This window comes from Danio rerio, chromosome 23 (genome assembly GCF_052040795.2).
Source record: "Danio rerio strain M-AB ecotype USA chromosome 23, GRCz13ab, whole genome shotgun sequence".
Taxonomy (NCBI): Eukaryota; Metazoa; Chordata; class Actinopteri; order Cypriniformes; family Danionidae; genus Danio; species Danio rerio.
Window position 1 is genome coordinate 4969211 of NC_141043.1, and position 18290 is coordinate 4987500.

The 18290-nt window shown below is 36.5% G+C and overlaps 1 protein-coding gene across 2 annotated transcripts; it reads right to left on the reverse strand.

The window, feature by feature from the left end:
- Positions 1 to 1491: 1491 nt before the first annotated feature.
- On the reverse strand, positions 1492 to 17333 carry atp6ap1a (ATPase H+ transporting accessory protein 1a). 2 transcript variants are annotated; one of them, NM_001386520.1, is given in 11 exon segments: positions 1492 to 2569; positions 2618 to 3912; positions 6784 to 7021; positions 7102 to 7152; positions 11227 to 11489; positions 11832 to 11917; positions 12027 to 12067; positions 13520 to 13710; positions 14943 to 15017; positions 16533 to 16659; positions 17171 to 17333. In NM_001386520.1, coding segments are annotated over 10 exon segments (1401 nt in total). In that variant the 5' UTR covers positions 17290 to 17333; the 3' UTR covers positions 1492 to 2569; positions 2618 to 3702.
- Between the last annotated feature and the right edge of the window lie 957 nt (positions 17334 to 18290).

An 18290-nucleotide genomic window follows, 5' to 3' on the forward strand; every position in this document is an offset into this window, starting at 1 on the left:
AGCAGCTGGTCACTGGAGTAGGTATTTAAAAAGTCAGCTGTTTATTGTGGATTTAATGTCTACATTAAAAGTCAATTTACGCTGACCTCCACGTCTACTATCTTAAGTTAAAGAGCCCATATTATACATGAAATAGGGTCATATCTTGGTTGTAAGGGTCTCCCACAACAGTCTAATATGCATGCAAGGTCAAAAAACACTTTCCTGGTCTTATAATCTGCATTTATTTTTACCTAATTATTCCAGCGACTCCCGTATGAATCGTCCAGTGATTCATTTGTTCCCAAACCCCTCCTTAGCGCGAAGCTAATCTGCGCTGATTGGACCGATGACAGTCTGTTGCAATTGGTCGACTGCCTTCAGTCAGAGAGTGAAATGCACAATAGCTAATCAGCAACATAAAAGTAATCACAGTTCATACACACTCGATAGTGTAGGCGTATTTTAGCTGCCAGTGGGTCAATGTAAATACAGACGATGGACTTGAAAATACCGACGACTGACTATTTTATTGAGCAAAAACTCCAAAAACTGTCGAGATCTCCTAGCTTGTCTCACTCTGCTCTTTTCACAGACACACACACAAACACACATATTGCCCTCGTCCTTGCGTGCGCGCACACACACACACACACAAAAACACACACACAACTCCAGACGACAGCGCACGCACACACACACGCACGCACGCACACACTACCCTCGTCCACAGAGCACCGTAAACAAAGCAGCATGCGTCGCGTTTTTAACGTGACTTTGCACGCGATAAGAGAATATAGCCAGTTAACCTGATACAGTACACTCGGTTACAAGTAACACATCACAACTAAATACATTTGCAAGCTAGAGTCAACGAGGCAACAACTTTAATCGCACGTACTTACACTTGAGAAATGGAGGAAGAAACCCATCCTGACATGTCCAGCAGTAAGTTACTCTTTACTGATCCTTCCTTTAACAAACGCCGATGAAGTTTTCTTTGTAGCATGTAGTTTGCAAAAGTTTCCAATAGTTCCCACCTGCTTGGTTATTATGCTGAGGTTTCATCTTTGGGTAGAGAGCAGTGTGACTTCAATCGACCGGCATGTTTGTGTGTGTGTGTTTGTGGGTGTGTGTGTGTGTTTCTGTGTCAGAGGGCGGGGCCGCAGGTTTGAAATCTCCCGGGTTTGAGAGTGCACGTGAATAACTTGGTGTCGTTAGTACGTCATGGCGAAACACCTAATGACTCAGTATCAAGGCGACTCGTTTGAAGCACTATGAGTCGACTCTTTTATAGATGAATCAATAGTTTTAAACACTGTATTCTTACAGATTTAAGCCTTAGCTGGATACTTCACTTCACTTAGAGCTGTGTTACACACTACATGGAGGGGAATTTTCAAAAACCCATAATATGGGCTCTTTAAATTATAATCGAATATGATGTTACTACATAAACTAGAGGTAAACTAAAACAAATAACAAATGCAAAATATGACATGTCCTCTAAAATGTTTTGTCATGTACTTTAATTATTAATCCTGAACAACATATGGACAGACAGCGTATCTGTTCATAGCATGCCTGCATGAGATGACAACAGAGAAACTTTTATTGATTATTAACCAGACATTTTCCAGCAATATGAAGACTTGGTCATTAAATATGCCAGTTCCCACACCAACATCTATTTATTGACACACACAGGACCACAGAATTGTGAGGGGAAACTACAGTACAGAAACACTGATTGATATTCACCACCAATAAATAATATTGAACCTGTCATTTAAACAGCAAAACAAACTCACCTTTTCATATTTACAGCAACAGCACACTAAACATCAAACTCTGTTAGTAGATATTTATCTTGTCAAAATAATTTATCACATTTAATGGTGCGCCTTTACACATACACAATAATATTCTTTTCTGGAAAAAGTCAAATGAGATAAAAAATGAAGTATAGTTGCTTTACAGGTGAAATTTAAAATCTTTAGGCCAATAAAAGCAACCTGAGCTCATTCTGAAAACGTAGTCCCGCGGACGTTTCTGGAGACCGCAATTTACATGGCCGGAGGTACGTATGGCTGCTTTTCATTTTTTTAATCGAACGCTATGGGGCGGTGTGACGCTGCTTATTTTAGCGCTCGCCGGCTGACAGCTCACCTCCGTGTGGAGGGCTTTCCCACTGCAACCAGTTTGTCCGGTTAGCTCGTCGTGTATGTTGGCAGGGTCGAGACCTGGAGGGAAGCTGACGATGGCGACGACCGGGTTCGAGTCCGGGGAAGAGCGGTTCCAGAAACCAGGTAAGACAAAAACAGAATCTTTTAAGTGAACGAGTTAATAACCGGGCGAGAATGTGGGGAAATCTGAAAATGCGGCCAAAACCAGACGGGCTTTTCTTTTTCTGGACAGCTTTTGTAAATTGTTGCTTGGGTTAAGGCAGGGGTGTCCAAACTTTTTGAGCCGAGGGCCAGATGCAAAAAAAAAAAGTTGTCCCAGGCCATATATTACATATATTACACAGACACGCGCATATATATATATATATATATATATATATATATATATATATATATATATATATATATGTATATATATATATATATATATATATATATATATATATATATATGTATGTGTGTGTATATATGTATGTATGTATGTATGTATGTGTGTGTGTGTGTGTGTTATGGAATTATTTTAATTTGTTATTTTAATTCATCGTCCAACTGTGTTTCTAGAAAGACGTTCGTTTTTAAAATCTCGAATCTTCTCTGGGCAAATTACACTTGCAACACTCATCCTTTATAAATTCTCCTTCAGTGAAAGGTTTTCTGTGCGGTGCGATTAGCTGGGCTACATCATAATTAGCCAGCGTAGAATATTCTTGCACTTTATTAGCACGAAAAAATATTGAAGGCATGTAACAGCGACACCCGGTGATTATTTATTGAATTACGTTCATTTTTGTATAGCGGGCCAGATTATATTATTATTCATAAAAAGCCTTGTGGGCCCCCACAAGTTTGGACACCCCTGGGTTAAGGGAAGCAAGCGTGCGGGCTGGCAGGTCAATCGGTAAAACCGGTTGGGTTTTAGGGAAGGAGGAGGAGGGTGGGTCGGCCGATTGGCCGATCGCCCAGTCAATCATTTAGTCAGTCGGACAGACGGTCATTTGACAGCGGCCTCTGGCGGCTTTACACGAGAACAGCGCGGGTGCGAGATGCGAAAAAGTGCACACAGCGGCCTCTTGCGGATTCGCGAAAACAAAAACTGCACAAATACATACCTCCCGGGACGTATTTCGCGGGACGTTTCCAGAATGAGCCTGGGTTGAATAAAGGCTTATAAATCAATCTCTTAAAACATGCACTGGGAATTTTTACTTTGCATAAAAAGTAATACCATAGCTTTTTCAACTTTGAAGTCAAGTTTAAATAGTAATATAGCAATTCTTGTAACTATTTTTTTAATTCATGGACATTTTAATTATATATAATCTTTATGTTTTACGATCTGCACATGTGATCCTGAGATTCAATCATTAACATGTTTTTATTGAATGATTATCACAAAAAAAATTATAAATCCAGCACCACCTCAGTCACATGATAGGTACAAAATGAATAACATTCACACATTTTTGTATAGTCGAAGCAAACACGGGTGCTGTGAGGATGAAAAAAGGAACTAACTTTGCATCTATCTTTGAATCTATCACTCAGTCTGGGGAACGGAGATGGCAGGACCTTTAGGGTCATCGAAGCGGTCCATAGTGCGGAGCTGCATGATCATGTGCAGGCCATAAGTGAGAACGAGCACCATGAGCAGAGATGTGACAAGCCCCATCCATATACCAGGAGTGAAGAAACTGGCGCAGTCACTGGCATAAGAGAAATCCTTCCCTGCTACATTAAAGCCCTGAATCTGTCACATCGGAGAGAGAGAGAGAGACAGGAATATTCTTGGTTAAACAGCAATCCAAGGTTTCACCTCTCTTTCATGTAGTGTAAAGCATTAATCATAACAATTATGCAAAGACGAACGGCGAACTGCCAATTATAAAACACAAGCTGACCATTGTGAATCTGGCTAAAGGAAGGTAGTTTTAAACACTGCCTGTTTTTTATTTTTATTTTGGGTAGTTTTAACCAATAAAGTTGCAGCTTTAAGTTTCTCAGAAACTCAAATAACAAATCAAAAAGCTTGTGGTCATATTTGTGGAAGAAATAAAGAAGATTAATCCTTCATCACAGTCAAAAAGGGACCTGTAAAGTACCTTCAAATTTTTCCAGTAAAATGAATCAATTAAAAGTTTTTTCTATTTATTTTTACTTTTTTTTCAAACAGTTTTGTTAGTTTGTTAATAAATAATATTTATGCAGTAATTAACATTTGTTTGTGGTTAACAAACAAAATTATAAATGTAAGCTAATGGATGTCTTCAGTGGAGTGTATAACACCGTTTCCTTATCCACGAAAGAGAGAAAGTGAAAGTAAAGGCGGATTGGAAGAGGCTCATTCTTTATCTTCGCGCTGCAGATGCTATGTTTAACTGTTTACTCACTAGTGAAGCGTTCAGTTTCTACACTTACAAAGTCCGCTATGTAAATAGCAAACGCGCCATGTCACGACGCAAATGACTCTTAAAGGGAATGTGAGATGAGACTCTGATTGGTTTATTCTCAAAACACACCCATAACTAGGCCCACCTGAAATCTGCGCGTGCAGAATTCTGCAGATTTTTAGCCCATCATTATTTCTGTTTATTTACTTGAGTAAATGTGTGTAAATCTATATTTATTCCGTTTTTAAATGAATTTCAGTAATTTTATCGACTAATGTGAAAATGTTCATCTGATTTATTTACAATGCAGTTTGTACAGTAAGATTTTCTGTCTTTTACTAGATATATTATATGACAAACTTTCTTTATTTACCTAATTAAGTGAATCTAATTGGATTTGAATTGTAAACATTAAATAAAAGTTAAAAAGATATTATATTCTATATCATATATTAAGGTTTTAGTTATGATACTCACAAAATAATTCAGCGGAAATCCACAGACTTTTACCAAAATTCTCAGAAGAAATAGCACAAAACGTCCGCAGATTCCGTCTGGCCCTTCCCATAACTCATGAGGAAAATAAGCACAACCTGTTAGACCATGTGCCAAAGGGCATAGTGTATTTTTTCGTCCTTAAAATATTAAAAGTGGATTCGGACACGCCCTTTATGCTTTTGCACTCTGCGCTTTAGACTTTGGGCCTAGATCAGGGGTCACCAATCTCGGTCCTGAAGGGCCGGTGTCCCTGCAGGATTTAGCTCCAACTTGCCTCAACACACCTGCCTGGATGTTTCAAGTATACCTAGTAAGACCTTGATTAGCTTGTTCAGGTGTGTTTGATTAGGGTTGGAGCTAAAATCTTCAGAACACCGGCCCTTCAGGAACAAGTTTGGTGACCACTGGCCTAGATCATTAAAATAGAGCCTTTGGTGTTTTATGGTGTCGCCCTTTCACTGCTATGTGCTAATTTCTGGATTATGACTGATTTCAAACATAGATGTATGGGTATAAGTAGATGTGTGTGTCTATTTCACATTCTTAGTCTTTTTAGTAGTTTTTTGTAATGTTTTAATTTTTTTAGACAGTCTTTGCCAAAACTGTAAGAGCTCTAAAATGTCTTTAGTGATGTTTGATGGTCCAGCATAATATTTTGCCAGGAATTAAGAAAGATGTTTGTCTTGCTTACAGCAATTACGACCTAAGTCTAGAGTCTAAAGTCATATTGGAAAACCACAGATTATTAGTATTAAGGGTGTCACGATCCTCCAAAGCCTCGATTCGATAACATTTTTGATTCTAAAGTCACAGTTCGATTCGATTATGAATAGTTAATTAATTAATAACAAATTCATTATTTATGGCCTACCGTTTAAACTACCTGACCTGCATGGTCTTTGTTTTACCCATAAACAAATCATACAGTAAATGAATAAAGGCAAGTTACACACATAATTACCACCTGTCAATCACTTTTTCTGCGGGACTCGTGAATAGGCAGTGATCTGTGTCGTTATAATGCCGTCGGTAAAAAAGGTGCACAACCAACAGGAACCAGCCAACAGTATCTGAGGTGTTCGCTAAAATGACTGAGTGCAAGTGAGTGAAAGATTGAAGCAGTCTACTGATCCTCTGACTTCCTGGACCTGCTGTCTCGAGCGCATGACTGTGTATGCGTCTGTGTCTGCGTGTGAATGAGTGTGTGTGGTCATGTGATGTGCGTTTTCAGAGGTAGTGAGGAAGGAGGGCTGCTCAGAAATGCTACACGCCACTGTGGATGTCAAATCGTTGTCGTTCTAAAATGCCATTTAAAAACAAAGACTTATTAGTGTAAACAGGGCCTGAGTGTATACTTTTCGTGAGCGGATTTGCAACGGGGGCGGGCGGAGGATCGCGATGCCGGTGTTGTCTATCGGACGAACCCTAATACGTACAAAGCAGAGCTTGCAAACTGTGTTTTTTTTGTCGTCAACACGAACGTTGTCAACATAACTCACTGGAAATCCAAAATGCTGACACACCGGCGACTTCATTGAAAGAGGAGAGGGTTTAAGCTCTATCAAAGGGTCTCCTGCGTCTGCAGTTTAACAAGCACTTCAACAAGCCTGTTTTTTTCCCGCTTGGAAAGCCAAGCTGACGTGATATGGGGGCGTGGCAGCATGGATGATTCTATTATTTGATTCGATAATCGAAATTTAGCATAAACAGTTGCCTTTGGTTTCATAACTTACCTGGAAGTTCTCAAAAGAGATCTGCCAGTCATTGGCATTGTCCTTGTCTGAGTGCGGTGACAGCTGAGCATAGTAGGAACTGCTTACGGACTCACATCGGTATGAGTACTCAGACGGAGCGTAGATGTGACGGCTCCCATTGAATGAGGCTTTTTTCCCATCATATTCCAGCTGAACCAGATCCATAGTGAACCAATGGCGAGCAGAAACCTTATAGTGACGGCGGTTCATAACTAATCTGAAGAGAATGTTGAACAAGGTTCAAGCTCAGCAGGCAGAGAATGTGATTGTATGAATGACAGAAAATAAGAAACTTACAATAGCTTGAACGAGCGAAAATTCAGGACATCTTCATAATTCAGAACCAACCTGCATTTAAAGACACAATATGTGAACTGTAAACATTTAAAAGCAGTGACAATCCAAGGGGATATCAAATAACTAGCAACAATAAAAGATGACTGAAAACAACAACAAAAACAATAACCAATGGCAAAATGGAAAATCCATTCTGGGTCAATAATTAGGACTTTATACAGACATGGCTGTATTAAATGGCTGTATTAAATGATCCGGCCCATTAAAACATTAGCAGTTAAAGTGCCTACACCAGGGGTGGCCAATCCTGTTCCTGGAGATCTACCTTCCTGCAGATTTCAGTTGCAACCCTTATCAAACACACCTGTCTGTAATTATCAAGTGGATTTCAGGTCCTAATTAATTGGTTCAGGTGGGTTTGATCAGGGTAGGAGCTAAACTGTACAGCAGGGATGTCCACACTCGGTCCTGGAGGGCCTGTGTCCTGGAGAGTTTAGCTCCAACCCTAATCAAACACACCTGAAGCAGCTAATCAAGCTCTTATTAGGTGTACTAGAAACTTCCAGGCAGGTGTGTTGAAGCAAGTTGGAGCTAAGATCAGCAGGACACCGGCCCTCCAGGACCGACTTCGGACACCCCTGCTGTACAGGAAGGTAGATCTCCAGGAACAGGATTGAGCACCTCTGGCCTACACTATATAATAGGTTTTTCTTTTTCTTGTTTATTTTTAAAGTCTCCTTCGATAGGTTTACATGCATACACTTTCTTTTACTTATAAATATACTGTCCATTTAAAAACAATCAAATTCTTTAACGCGCGCACTAATGGCAAAGAGCTTCGAATCACCAAGAGGCGACCCTCAATAGAACGTTGCATTGCAACAGCAGCGCCCAGCAACAGCCCCACAATTCTGCCATTTTGGAGTGAGAGTGATCAGCCGTTCATTGGATCTTATTGCTATCGCGATGGCAAGTAGCTGCTTTGTTTTTTATTTATGTATTTAAAAATAAAGCTGAGATAAAAGCTGAGATACAACCTGAAAGACGACAATACAACGCTTTCTATCACAACCTTCAGCATTTTTAATAGATTATTTTACACACTGTTTATATTTTTACTATACTTATTTTCTTGGAACTGTCACTTTTAGGTGAACTTAATTTAATTTAATAGTTTAGACACTGGCATAATCTAAATTAATACCGATATGGTCAATTTGACTTTTAAAATGGGATGTTAATAACAGACTGACACTTTTTATTGCAGTATTTAATGTTAGAATTGTATATAGTATTTTTTTTAAGTACGTTTTTATGTCAATAGTCACTTTGTCCAATATGATTGAATTCTGACATATTAATTCATCATATATATACACACACACATACACATCTATGGTAATATTATTATAAGTATGTCTCCTGATCTGATTCCAATAAATCACATATGGGGAATTCTGAAGAGACATTAAGTTGAGCATCTCTTTGATATGTTTAATACTCATTTTTGCATCACCCTAATTTAAGTAAAACTTAAAAAAAATGTAACTAAGGTTATTGTGTTAATCTTTCTCAAGTTAAACAGATATATGAAACTTAGCCAAACATTTATAAAATTGTTTTCTTTTCATTGAGATATTGTTTAAAATGTTGCTTTTCAATGGGGTGTATAAATATATAATATTTTAACTCATATTTAACTCAATATTTTAATTCATTCTGTCTAATGTTAGTTATCTGTGCTGTTGTTCTACTGGAACTTTCATTCCATAAAGGCTGCCGCGTGACACCAGCGGCATCTAGTGGCTGTTTCTCATATAGCATCATAGTGTCGCCTCTTGGTGATTTTGTGCTCTTTGTCAATGATGTTGATTTTACTACATTTCAAGGCCACTCATGAAAAGGAAGTGGCCATGTTAAGGCATGTTAAGGCATGTTTTATTTAACAGTTAGTATCCTCATTTTCCAGATGATTAATCATTGTAAATAAAAAAAAAAGTTGATGTAAAACCATGCTAAACATGACTCTGTCCCCACTATTTTAGAGTGTGTAGCAGCCATTGATATCCAAATTTGTTTGCATTTAAAAAAATACAATTTATTTGCATTGCTTATGTACATTTGACAAATAAATAAAGAAATTACATATTCTTGATTTTATTACATTTTACAAAATATCCCAATTTTTTGCAATACGTTTCAACACAGGCTCCTTGGGATGCCTTTTTTATTCTAGTTTGATTTTGAAAACACTATCGTTCGGGTTTAGGGAAGGGATTTGTGGGTCAAGTTTATATATGTTAATATATGCAGAAAAGTATACAGCAGGGGTGAACAATCTCGTTCCTGGAGGTCCAGTGCCCTGCAGGGTTTAGCTCCAACTTGCCTCAACAACACCTGCCGGGGTGTTTTCAGTATACCTAATAAGACCTTGATTAGCTTGTTCAGGTGTGTTTAATTAGGGTTATAGCTAAAATCTGCAGGACACCGACCCTCCAGGAACAAGTTTGGTGATCCCTGGTATACAGCAACCTCTGGCAGCACACATGAGAAAACATGCCACAGTAATGTATTTGAGATTGTCAAAAATGTACATGACGCCCACTAGTGGATTTTGAAAACAAAACGTGCTACAGAGAACATATTTGGCAATTCTCCAGATGATTGCAAGGCAAAAGATTTGTATGTACGCATGTTACATTAGATGTTTCAGTCTGCATTTCACATTGTGTGCTAGCTTTTCATATATGTTTGTTTGAAAATTAGTAGTAAACACGTATGTCTACTTAAAGGTGCAGTAGGTGATTGTCTTCAGAAACATTTTTTGTTGTGCTGGTTGAAAGTCTCTTCACAGTCCAATAGTAATGATTACAGTAAATGATCTAAATGTGTTTATATGTATTTTTATATTCTGGGTAAAGCATAAAACTAAAAAATGTTTACCCAATTAAATAGAGTCGGACCGTCATCTCCCTTAATTCCGATAGGCAGGTCAGACTGTCTGTCAGCAAATGTAGATTAAGACTTCTGCGCATCTGTTCACGCAGATCCGCCATTAGCGTGTGCCTGTCTGCATCACAAACGCATGCGCTCCGAGCGAGCTGCGGGCCGCTCGCAGATGCCGAGTCGGAGCCGCCAAAGGACAGACGAGCTCGGGCCGATTACTGTAAAGCCAGGCGCGAGTATAATTCCCCTTAATGCGGCCGCGCGGTCACGAGACAGACTAGGAGAAATCAAAAGCTGAATTGAAACTTTTAAAAACCTGAATCAATATTGGAGTTACTTTAGCCCGCTGGAGGAACGACGACACCATGGCTGAAGTATTACTGTTAGACAGGTAATGTTCTGTTTTGAAACTATTTTATGTTAGATTGTGTTCTGTTATGAATGACTTATATGCACAGACGTGTTGTTCAGCCACTGAAATCTCCTGGTGAAAGATTGATGTGATTTTTCTCAGTTTCATAAGGTGCTTTGTCAGCATCTATAATGTAGATTTATATTTAGTTTAACAACAAAACACCAGTAAATAGCGCTAATCCGCCTAACCTGCTTTATTGAGCTGAAGTTGCTTTTATATTCACATTGGGTCATTTGTGAACAATGATAGCCTTCCTATACTGTTAACCATGCTACTCTGAATATTCGCTCTGAAATAGCATGTAAGTGTGGCAAAGTATTTCATGTAATTCCTGCACAGCGCTGGCACTAACTAACAGGCGAATGACATGAACTAGTTGGTTGTCTGTCGGCTGTTGTGACGCGGTGTGTGCGTTTGCGATTTCAGGGGGTGTGGCTTTGAATCACAGTCCCTCCCCACCGTCCAAAGATAATATGCTAAGCGGTTAGCATTTTGGCAGATCACCTATTGCACCTTTAACATACATGCAAGCTTTTCATGTACATAAGTGTAAGTAAAGTTTTATTTAAACCTATTATATAAAACTGCAAATATAAAGAGGAGAATTTCAATTTAACCGCTTCAGTGATTGTAACAGGAGTTTTTGAAAAATAAATGACATTGTATGTCAACGGTCAAAAAGAGAAGAAATCAAAAGTCATGGTCCTCAAACTAGGTCATTAAAAATAAATCATGACAAGCACAATCAGCTGGGAAATATTTACCGGGAGTGAGTGTCATTGCAGGATGAGCCAGACAAGTTGGGTTCTACACCTTTACCAAATGTCTGGGAGGTAAGGTCATGCCTTTCCCACTTTCCTGAGCGATACTGGCTAACCACCAATTTCTCCGCCCACATGAGAATGCAGGTGGATCCTTTCTCTTTAAATTCCAAAGGTGGGTTTGGAGCTGGCAGTTCGTCCCGACGGGACTGCAGTAGCGATCGTGACCATACAGACTGCACGGCTGGAGATGCCTCCTCAACCACCTAAAACATATACCAGCCACTTCAACTTCAAATGAGGCCAAATAAATGATAACCACTATGCTTGGATAATATATTGAATAAAGACATCAAGAGTACGGTGAGTAAAAAAAAAATAGTTCATCCTAAAATGAAATTTAAACAATAAAGTGTGACAAACATGCAACAAAAAAAAAGGAAAGTTTGAAAAACAAAAAGGAGTTTGCACTGATGGTAGGTAAATCTGGCCCAGTGCACATTTCATTTAAAATGCATTTAGCTAAACAACATAAACAAATAGGTTATTTAACAAATTAACCATTTTTATTTAATTTTCTAAAATTATATAAATGAGTAGTGTCTTACCCTTGAGGGCCACAGTGCAGTAAACACTGCAGTATACGGCACCGACTGAGCTTTCATGATACTCAGCACCTGACCAATTACCTCATCTACAACAAACAACATCATTTCATTAATATCTTCCATTTCATAAATGTATCTTTCAATATACTAAATGATTAGTTTTATATAAAGTAACTTTGATCTGAATTTGCATACCATTTCCACTGAGCACCTCTTTAGTAGACATCATATCAGCCCTGCAAGAAAAAGACTAATTACAGTTCTCATGATAACAGGTTTTGGGTTTTCATCTCCCTTTCAGGTTTAAAGAAATCCAAAATAAATGGGATTTTCTTTGATTTGCTCTGTATTTCTTGTTTTTACATTCAATTATATTAAATTATACATTGAATTAACCTTTTAAGAAATTCTCATCTAACAAATTATATTGAATTATGTGAATATATATATATATATATATGTATATATATATATATATATATATATATATACACACAAACACACACACACACACACACACACACACATATACATACAGTTCAAATTTTTAAAAATATTTTTCAAATTCTGTTTAACAGAGCAAGGAAATTTTTACAGTATGTCTGATTATATTTTTTCTTCTGGTGAAAGTCTTAATTGTTTTATTTTGGCTAGAATAAAAGCAGTTTTTAATTTTTTTAAAACCATTTTAGGGACAAAATTATTAGCCCCTTTAAGCAATTTTTTTCCGATAGTCTACAGAACAAACCATCGTTATACAATAACTTGCCTAATTACCCTAACTCATAGAATACTTTTTTTACTCTTACTCGAGTAAATTTTAGTTTAAATTAAATTTTTTGTTTATATTAATTAATTGGTTATGTAAAACAAAAAAATCAGTACTAAAAGCACTGAATTGTACTTTTATGTATGTATGTATGTATGTATGTATATATATATATATATATATATATATATATATATATATATATATATATACAGACAGACAGACAGACAGACAGACAGACAGACAGACAGACAGACAGACAGACAGACAGACAGACAGATAGATAGATAGATAGATAGATAGATAGATAGATAGATAGATAGATAGATAGATAGATAGATAGATAGATAGATAGATAGATTGATTGATAGAAAAGGTAGAATTTTTTTGTTTATTTTTAATTAATTAGTAATGTAAAACAAAAATTCAGTACTAAAAGCACTACTTTTACTTGAGTATAGATTTTGAATAATCACATCTAAAGATCACTGTAATTCATGCTCTCACTCTTTTATTTGCGCTTCATTAGCTCATGTTTCGCTGACCTCAACTTTTTGATGTGTGCCTTTTCTAAAAGCACCACCTCTAGTTTGGGTAACTCTCCCTGTGCATACTGGCAAAATAAGGGCTTAATTCTATAATGACTTTCTATATTACATTGTGGAGGATGGTAAAAGTATATCCTACTATTCAAGTTTCTTCAGATACTCCAGGATTTCAAAACTGAAATTAATACTGTATGTAAAACAACTTTTTTTTGGAGGTGATAACTAGAAAGCACTGTAATGAGATCATAATAGTTTCCCACTGTGTAACAGATTGTTATAAATACGTATTGTGTTTATAAACTAACGGAGCATTATATGAGTTTGCTATATTTCTTTCTAAACTCCAGGTATTGTTAAAGAGAATAGGTTACCCGCCACTGTAAGGGAGGCGAAACACCAGCAAGGCAGCAACAGACGCATTAAGGCGGAGTTGAGCAAGTGTTTCTGGGTTCATGTATAGAGGAGCAGCATCAATCTGATTCTGGAGAAGTGTAGGAACCAAAGCGGCTGCAGACGATGACACAGATGGCAACCATAAGGAGGAGGAGGGCACTAGAGCCGCCTGTGAACACAACAAAATTTGAGATACTTTTTATTTGGGCTAAAAAGCCACTTTATGGTCATTTTATCATAAGCAATTAACCTTGGGAAACCCTAATGCTTTATAAAGAGTATACTGAATCTACCCTTACAGAAAACTCAAGTGTGTCACAGAAGCATCACAGGTGATTCACTCATTAAAATAACAAGTGAAGCATTTGTAGCGATCTGACTGGGTAGGGGTGCCAACTTATATATTTATAAGTAAAAAATATATATTGATAAAGTCAGTGCTACCTGGGATACACTAGCAGTGCAATAACCCTAGTAACCCCTTATAGAGCTAAAGACAAAATAAATCAGACTAAATCAGTTTAAATTGCATTCTACTATTATTCAATAAGGTCTCCTTACAACCTCAAAATAACACTCTATACATGTTTTACAACAGAAAAATTTTCAAACCCATTCCAACAAGCATTTGAATAATTCAACCAATCAAATGCACAAAACAAAATAATAATAATAATAATAAACCAAATAAAGAGGTACCTCTGTCGACTTGGAATTAACTTGATCCATGCACAAGATTAAACCCCTGATTCACATCAATTTGTTAGAACCTTACATTCATTCATTAATTGATATGAACCTTACATTCATTCATTTATTAATTACATTAATTCAATATAAACAATTCAAACAGTTCAATGATTCAGTCGATTCAACATTTCAATGATTCACTCGGGTCAAACAATTCAATAATTCACTTGGTTTAAACAATTGAATGATTCATTCAGTTATAATAATCAAGATGCTCAGTTGTTTGAACAGTTCAATGATTCATTCAGTTCTAACTGAGATGCTCACAGTTCGTCAAACAATTCAATGATTCACTCGGTTTCAATAACTCAGATGCTCATAGTTCGTTTAAACCGCTTAATGATTCATTCTGTTCTAACTGAGATGCTCACAGTTCGTCAAATAAAAAAAAAAAATTATAAGGAAAGTTTTAAATTGGAAATTTCTAAGCTAGATCCACTATTGGACATTGTTGCCATATGACAACATTTCATAAAGTACCTTAAAAAAAAATTTTTTTTCAATTTTTTTTACAGCAGTTCAAGTTAAGTCATTTTAAGAAAAGAAAAACAGTCAAATATTTTTTTTACAGATGTATCATAATGCGTGTGAATGTGTGCGAATCATTAGCAGTATTTAAAAAATTGACAGATGGAAAACACAGAAACGTACCTCAAGATTCTGGAAGACACTATCCTGTTTGTTTCCAAATACTCCTCCATACATTGTAAAGTCATCAACACTCAACTGAATGAAACAGAGACAACATTCACCAAAATAAAACTGTAGTCTCACTTGAATTTTTGAAGCACATAGTAGTAGCATTGCCAATGCCTTTAAAAACATTTCTTCTGCCAGAGTTTCTAATAGTGCAGTATTCAGAAATGCATAATGTTGTGTGTTTTTTTAAATGCAGTGTATGACGCAATCATATGACACATTATCATTAAGTGAAAATATAGGAATATTCGTTCATTTTGCTTCTTTAGCTTAGCCTCTATTTCAGAGGTTGCCACAGCGGAATGAACTGACAACTATTTCAGTATTTTTTTTATGCAGTGGATACCTGCCAGCCACAACCCAGTACTGAGAAACACCCATACATTCATTCACACACACATACATACACTACGTCCAATTTTGTTTACTCAATTCACCTATAGCACGTCTTTGGATTTTGGGGGAAACCAGAGCACCCGGAAACCCACGCAAACATGGGGAGAACATGCAAACTCCACACAGAAATACCAACGGACCATGCCACCAATATAGGAATATTTTTAATTCGACTTATTGCATATTTTTATTGTATTTTATCAACATGTGGTAATGCCCTGGCATGCTTTAGTAATCACTCATCATTGAAAGACATGACTGAATTATTCATATGAGAATAAAGTCATTATTTGAAATAAATGACATTTATGGCTGTACAATGACAATACATATCGAATGGACAAAATAAAAAGTCTATCATCTCATATAATGCTCTGCTATTTATTTCGTGGTGCCACAAAATACATTGTTTACAGTAATACTTTTTTATAACTTATATGATTCTTGAAATTACGTAATTTATAAGCAATATAACATGCCATGTGGCATCACGGTGGCGCAGTGATTAGCACGATCGCCTCACAGCAAGAAGGTCATTGGTTCGAACCCCAGCTGGGTCAGTTGGCATTTCTGTGTGGAGTTTGCATGTTCTCCTTGTGTTCGCGTGGGTTTCCTCTGGGTGCTCTAGGTTCCTCCACAGTCCAAAGACATGCAGTATAGGTGAACTGAATAAGCTGGATGATTCCCAGCTTTGTGTTGCGGCTGGAAGGGCATTTGCTGCATAAAACATATGCTGGATAAGTTGCCGATTCATTCCGCTGTGGTGACCACTAATTAATAAAGGGACTAAGCCGAAAAGAAAATGAATGATTTACATGTCATTACGGGAATGCAGACAGAAACATGAATAACTGTATTGCAGGAAAGGTGTAATCTTGACAGTACAATATTTACATTTTGCATTTTAATTCGCAACATATTTTATGTTGGACATGTAATCATTCATTTTTTAAAATGTATTATATTTGATCAATATCTATTTAAAATTTCTACAAATTTAATCAAACATTTGCCCTGAATGTCTAAATAAATGGACAAATGAGTCAATTTCTGAGTATATACTTTGTACAGTCTTTTACATCTCCTTCTATAATACTGATATAAAAATAAATGATATTTTTGTGTAATGTGTAATGTAGTGTTTACTTTATCCTGCAGGAAGAGCAGTAGATTATGAGGTGTTGCGCTCAAAGCTGTGTTCAGGTATGATTCCAGCTCATCCATAGACACAGTGTGACCTGCTGACGGCGCGTTCACAGGAGACAAGACGACCCTACACAAGCACAAACTACTGTAAGAAGACAGGCCTAGAAAAACGCATGCCATGATTATACTACAACTGCATATCATGGTTATCTTGAACCAAATATGTAATACTGGTCAGCTTTTACAAATATCCCCCAATAATGGCTAAAGCCAGCTGCCAATGAACCCCTTTCCTATACATCTATTTATAACAATCAAACGGAGATTACATGTTTTTTTCCCCCAAATAAATCTTTTAACCAAGTTTTTTTTTACCAACATAACATTACCACACAAGTGACAGTCCTCAACAATATACTATATATATAACAAAACATGGTTTGTACATAAATATCGAGATAAATTAGTAAATGACTCGAAGACTGTTCGATGATACAAATGTTTAAGCTCATACTAAATGTGTTCCTCATGTTTTCAGAACTGGACAGCGACCGCGTCATTCAGCTAGCAAAGCATGAAAGCTAACAATCGCTTTCACGATTTTCCGTGACTGTACTCTTATAACATGCGTCCTTTACCCGTCACTCGCCCATGCGACCAGCGGGACTTGTTCATCACTCTTCGCTGCAGCGAACAAACAGATAAAAACGTGTAAAATCATCCTGGCGTTGACACAGACTCTCCTTACAGCAGCCATCTTCAGTGCGATGAGCCCTGACGTCACAACCGGCCATCTTCAGCGGCTGAGCAGTGATGTCACGACCGCGTGATGAGATGAATTTGTAATCTGTTTTAAAAACGCTACTTTATGCATTGCTGTTTGTTTTATTCTTAAATGTAAACAGACACAGCATGACTTGTTTAGTAATGTTTTTATTTTTATTAGTTATTATAAAACCAATGATAATATATTGATGGCTTGCTTTGTCTTTTACCTTAAAAGAAATAGTAGGCCTGTGTGGGTATGTTAAATAGTAAATTTCCAAATAATGTTTAAGGGGAAAAAAGAAGTATATATATATATATATATATATATATATATATATATATATATATATATATATATATATATATATATATATATATATATATATAAAAATATATATATGTGTGTGTATGTATGTATGTGTGTGTGTATAAATGTATGTGTGTGTGTGTATGTATATATATATATATATATATATATATATATATATATGTGTGTGTGTATAAATGTATGTGTGTGTGTATGTATATATATATATATATATATATATATATATATATATATATATATATATATATATATATATATATAATGTTAAAGAGGAGAAAAGGAAGTAAATATATATCTATTATGTTGAAATAATCATCTCTCTGGTGACATCATTTGACCTTCTTTCTATTTCCTGGAGATCTACAAATAAAATCTCATTGTAACTCTACTTTCACTTTTAAATTATAGTCATTTTGTCATGATTTCATGTGAAGCTTTTAGTTCTGGTGGTGTGACATTTAATCCTTAAGGAATTGTTGAAAATAACTATATGCATACACACACAGACACACACACACACATGAACGCACGCACGCACACACACAATATTTCATGTACTGATGCTACTAGTGTAATTAATCATCATAAGTTAATCTAATTGAATAATTAGCTGACATTGATCAAAAATCAAGTATGAATGCTTTCTTTAAAGGTCGCTTTAT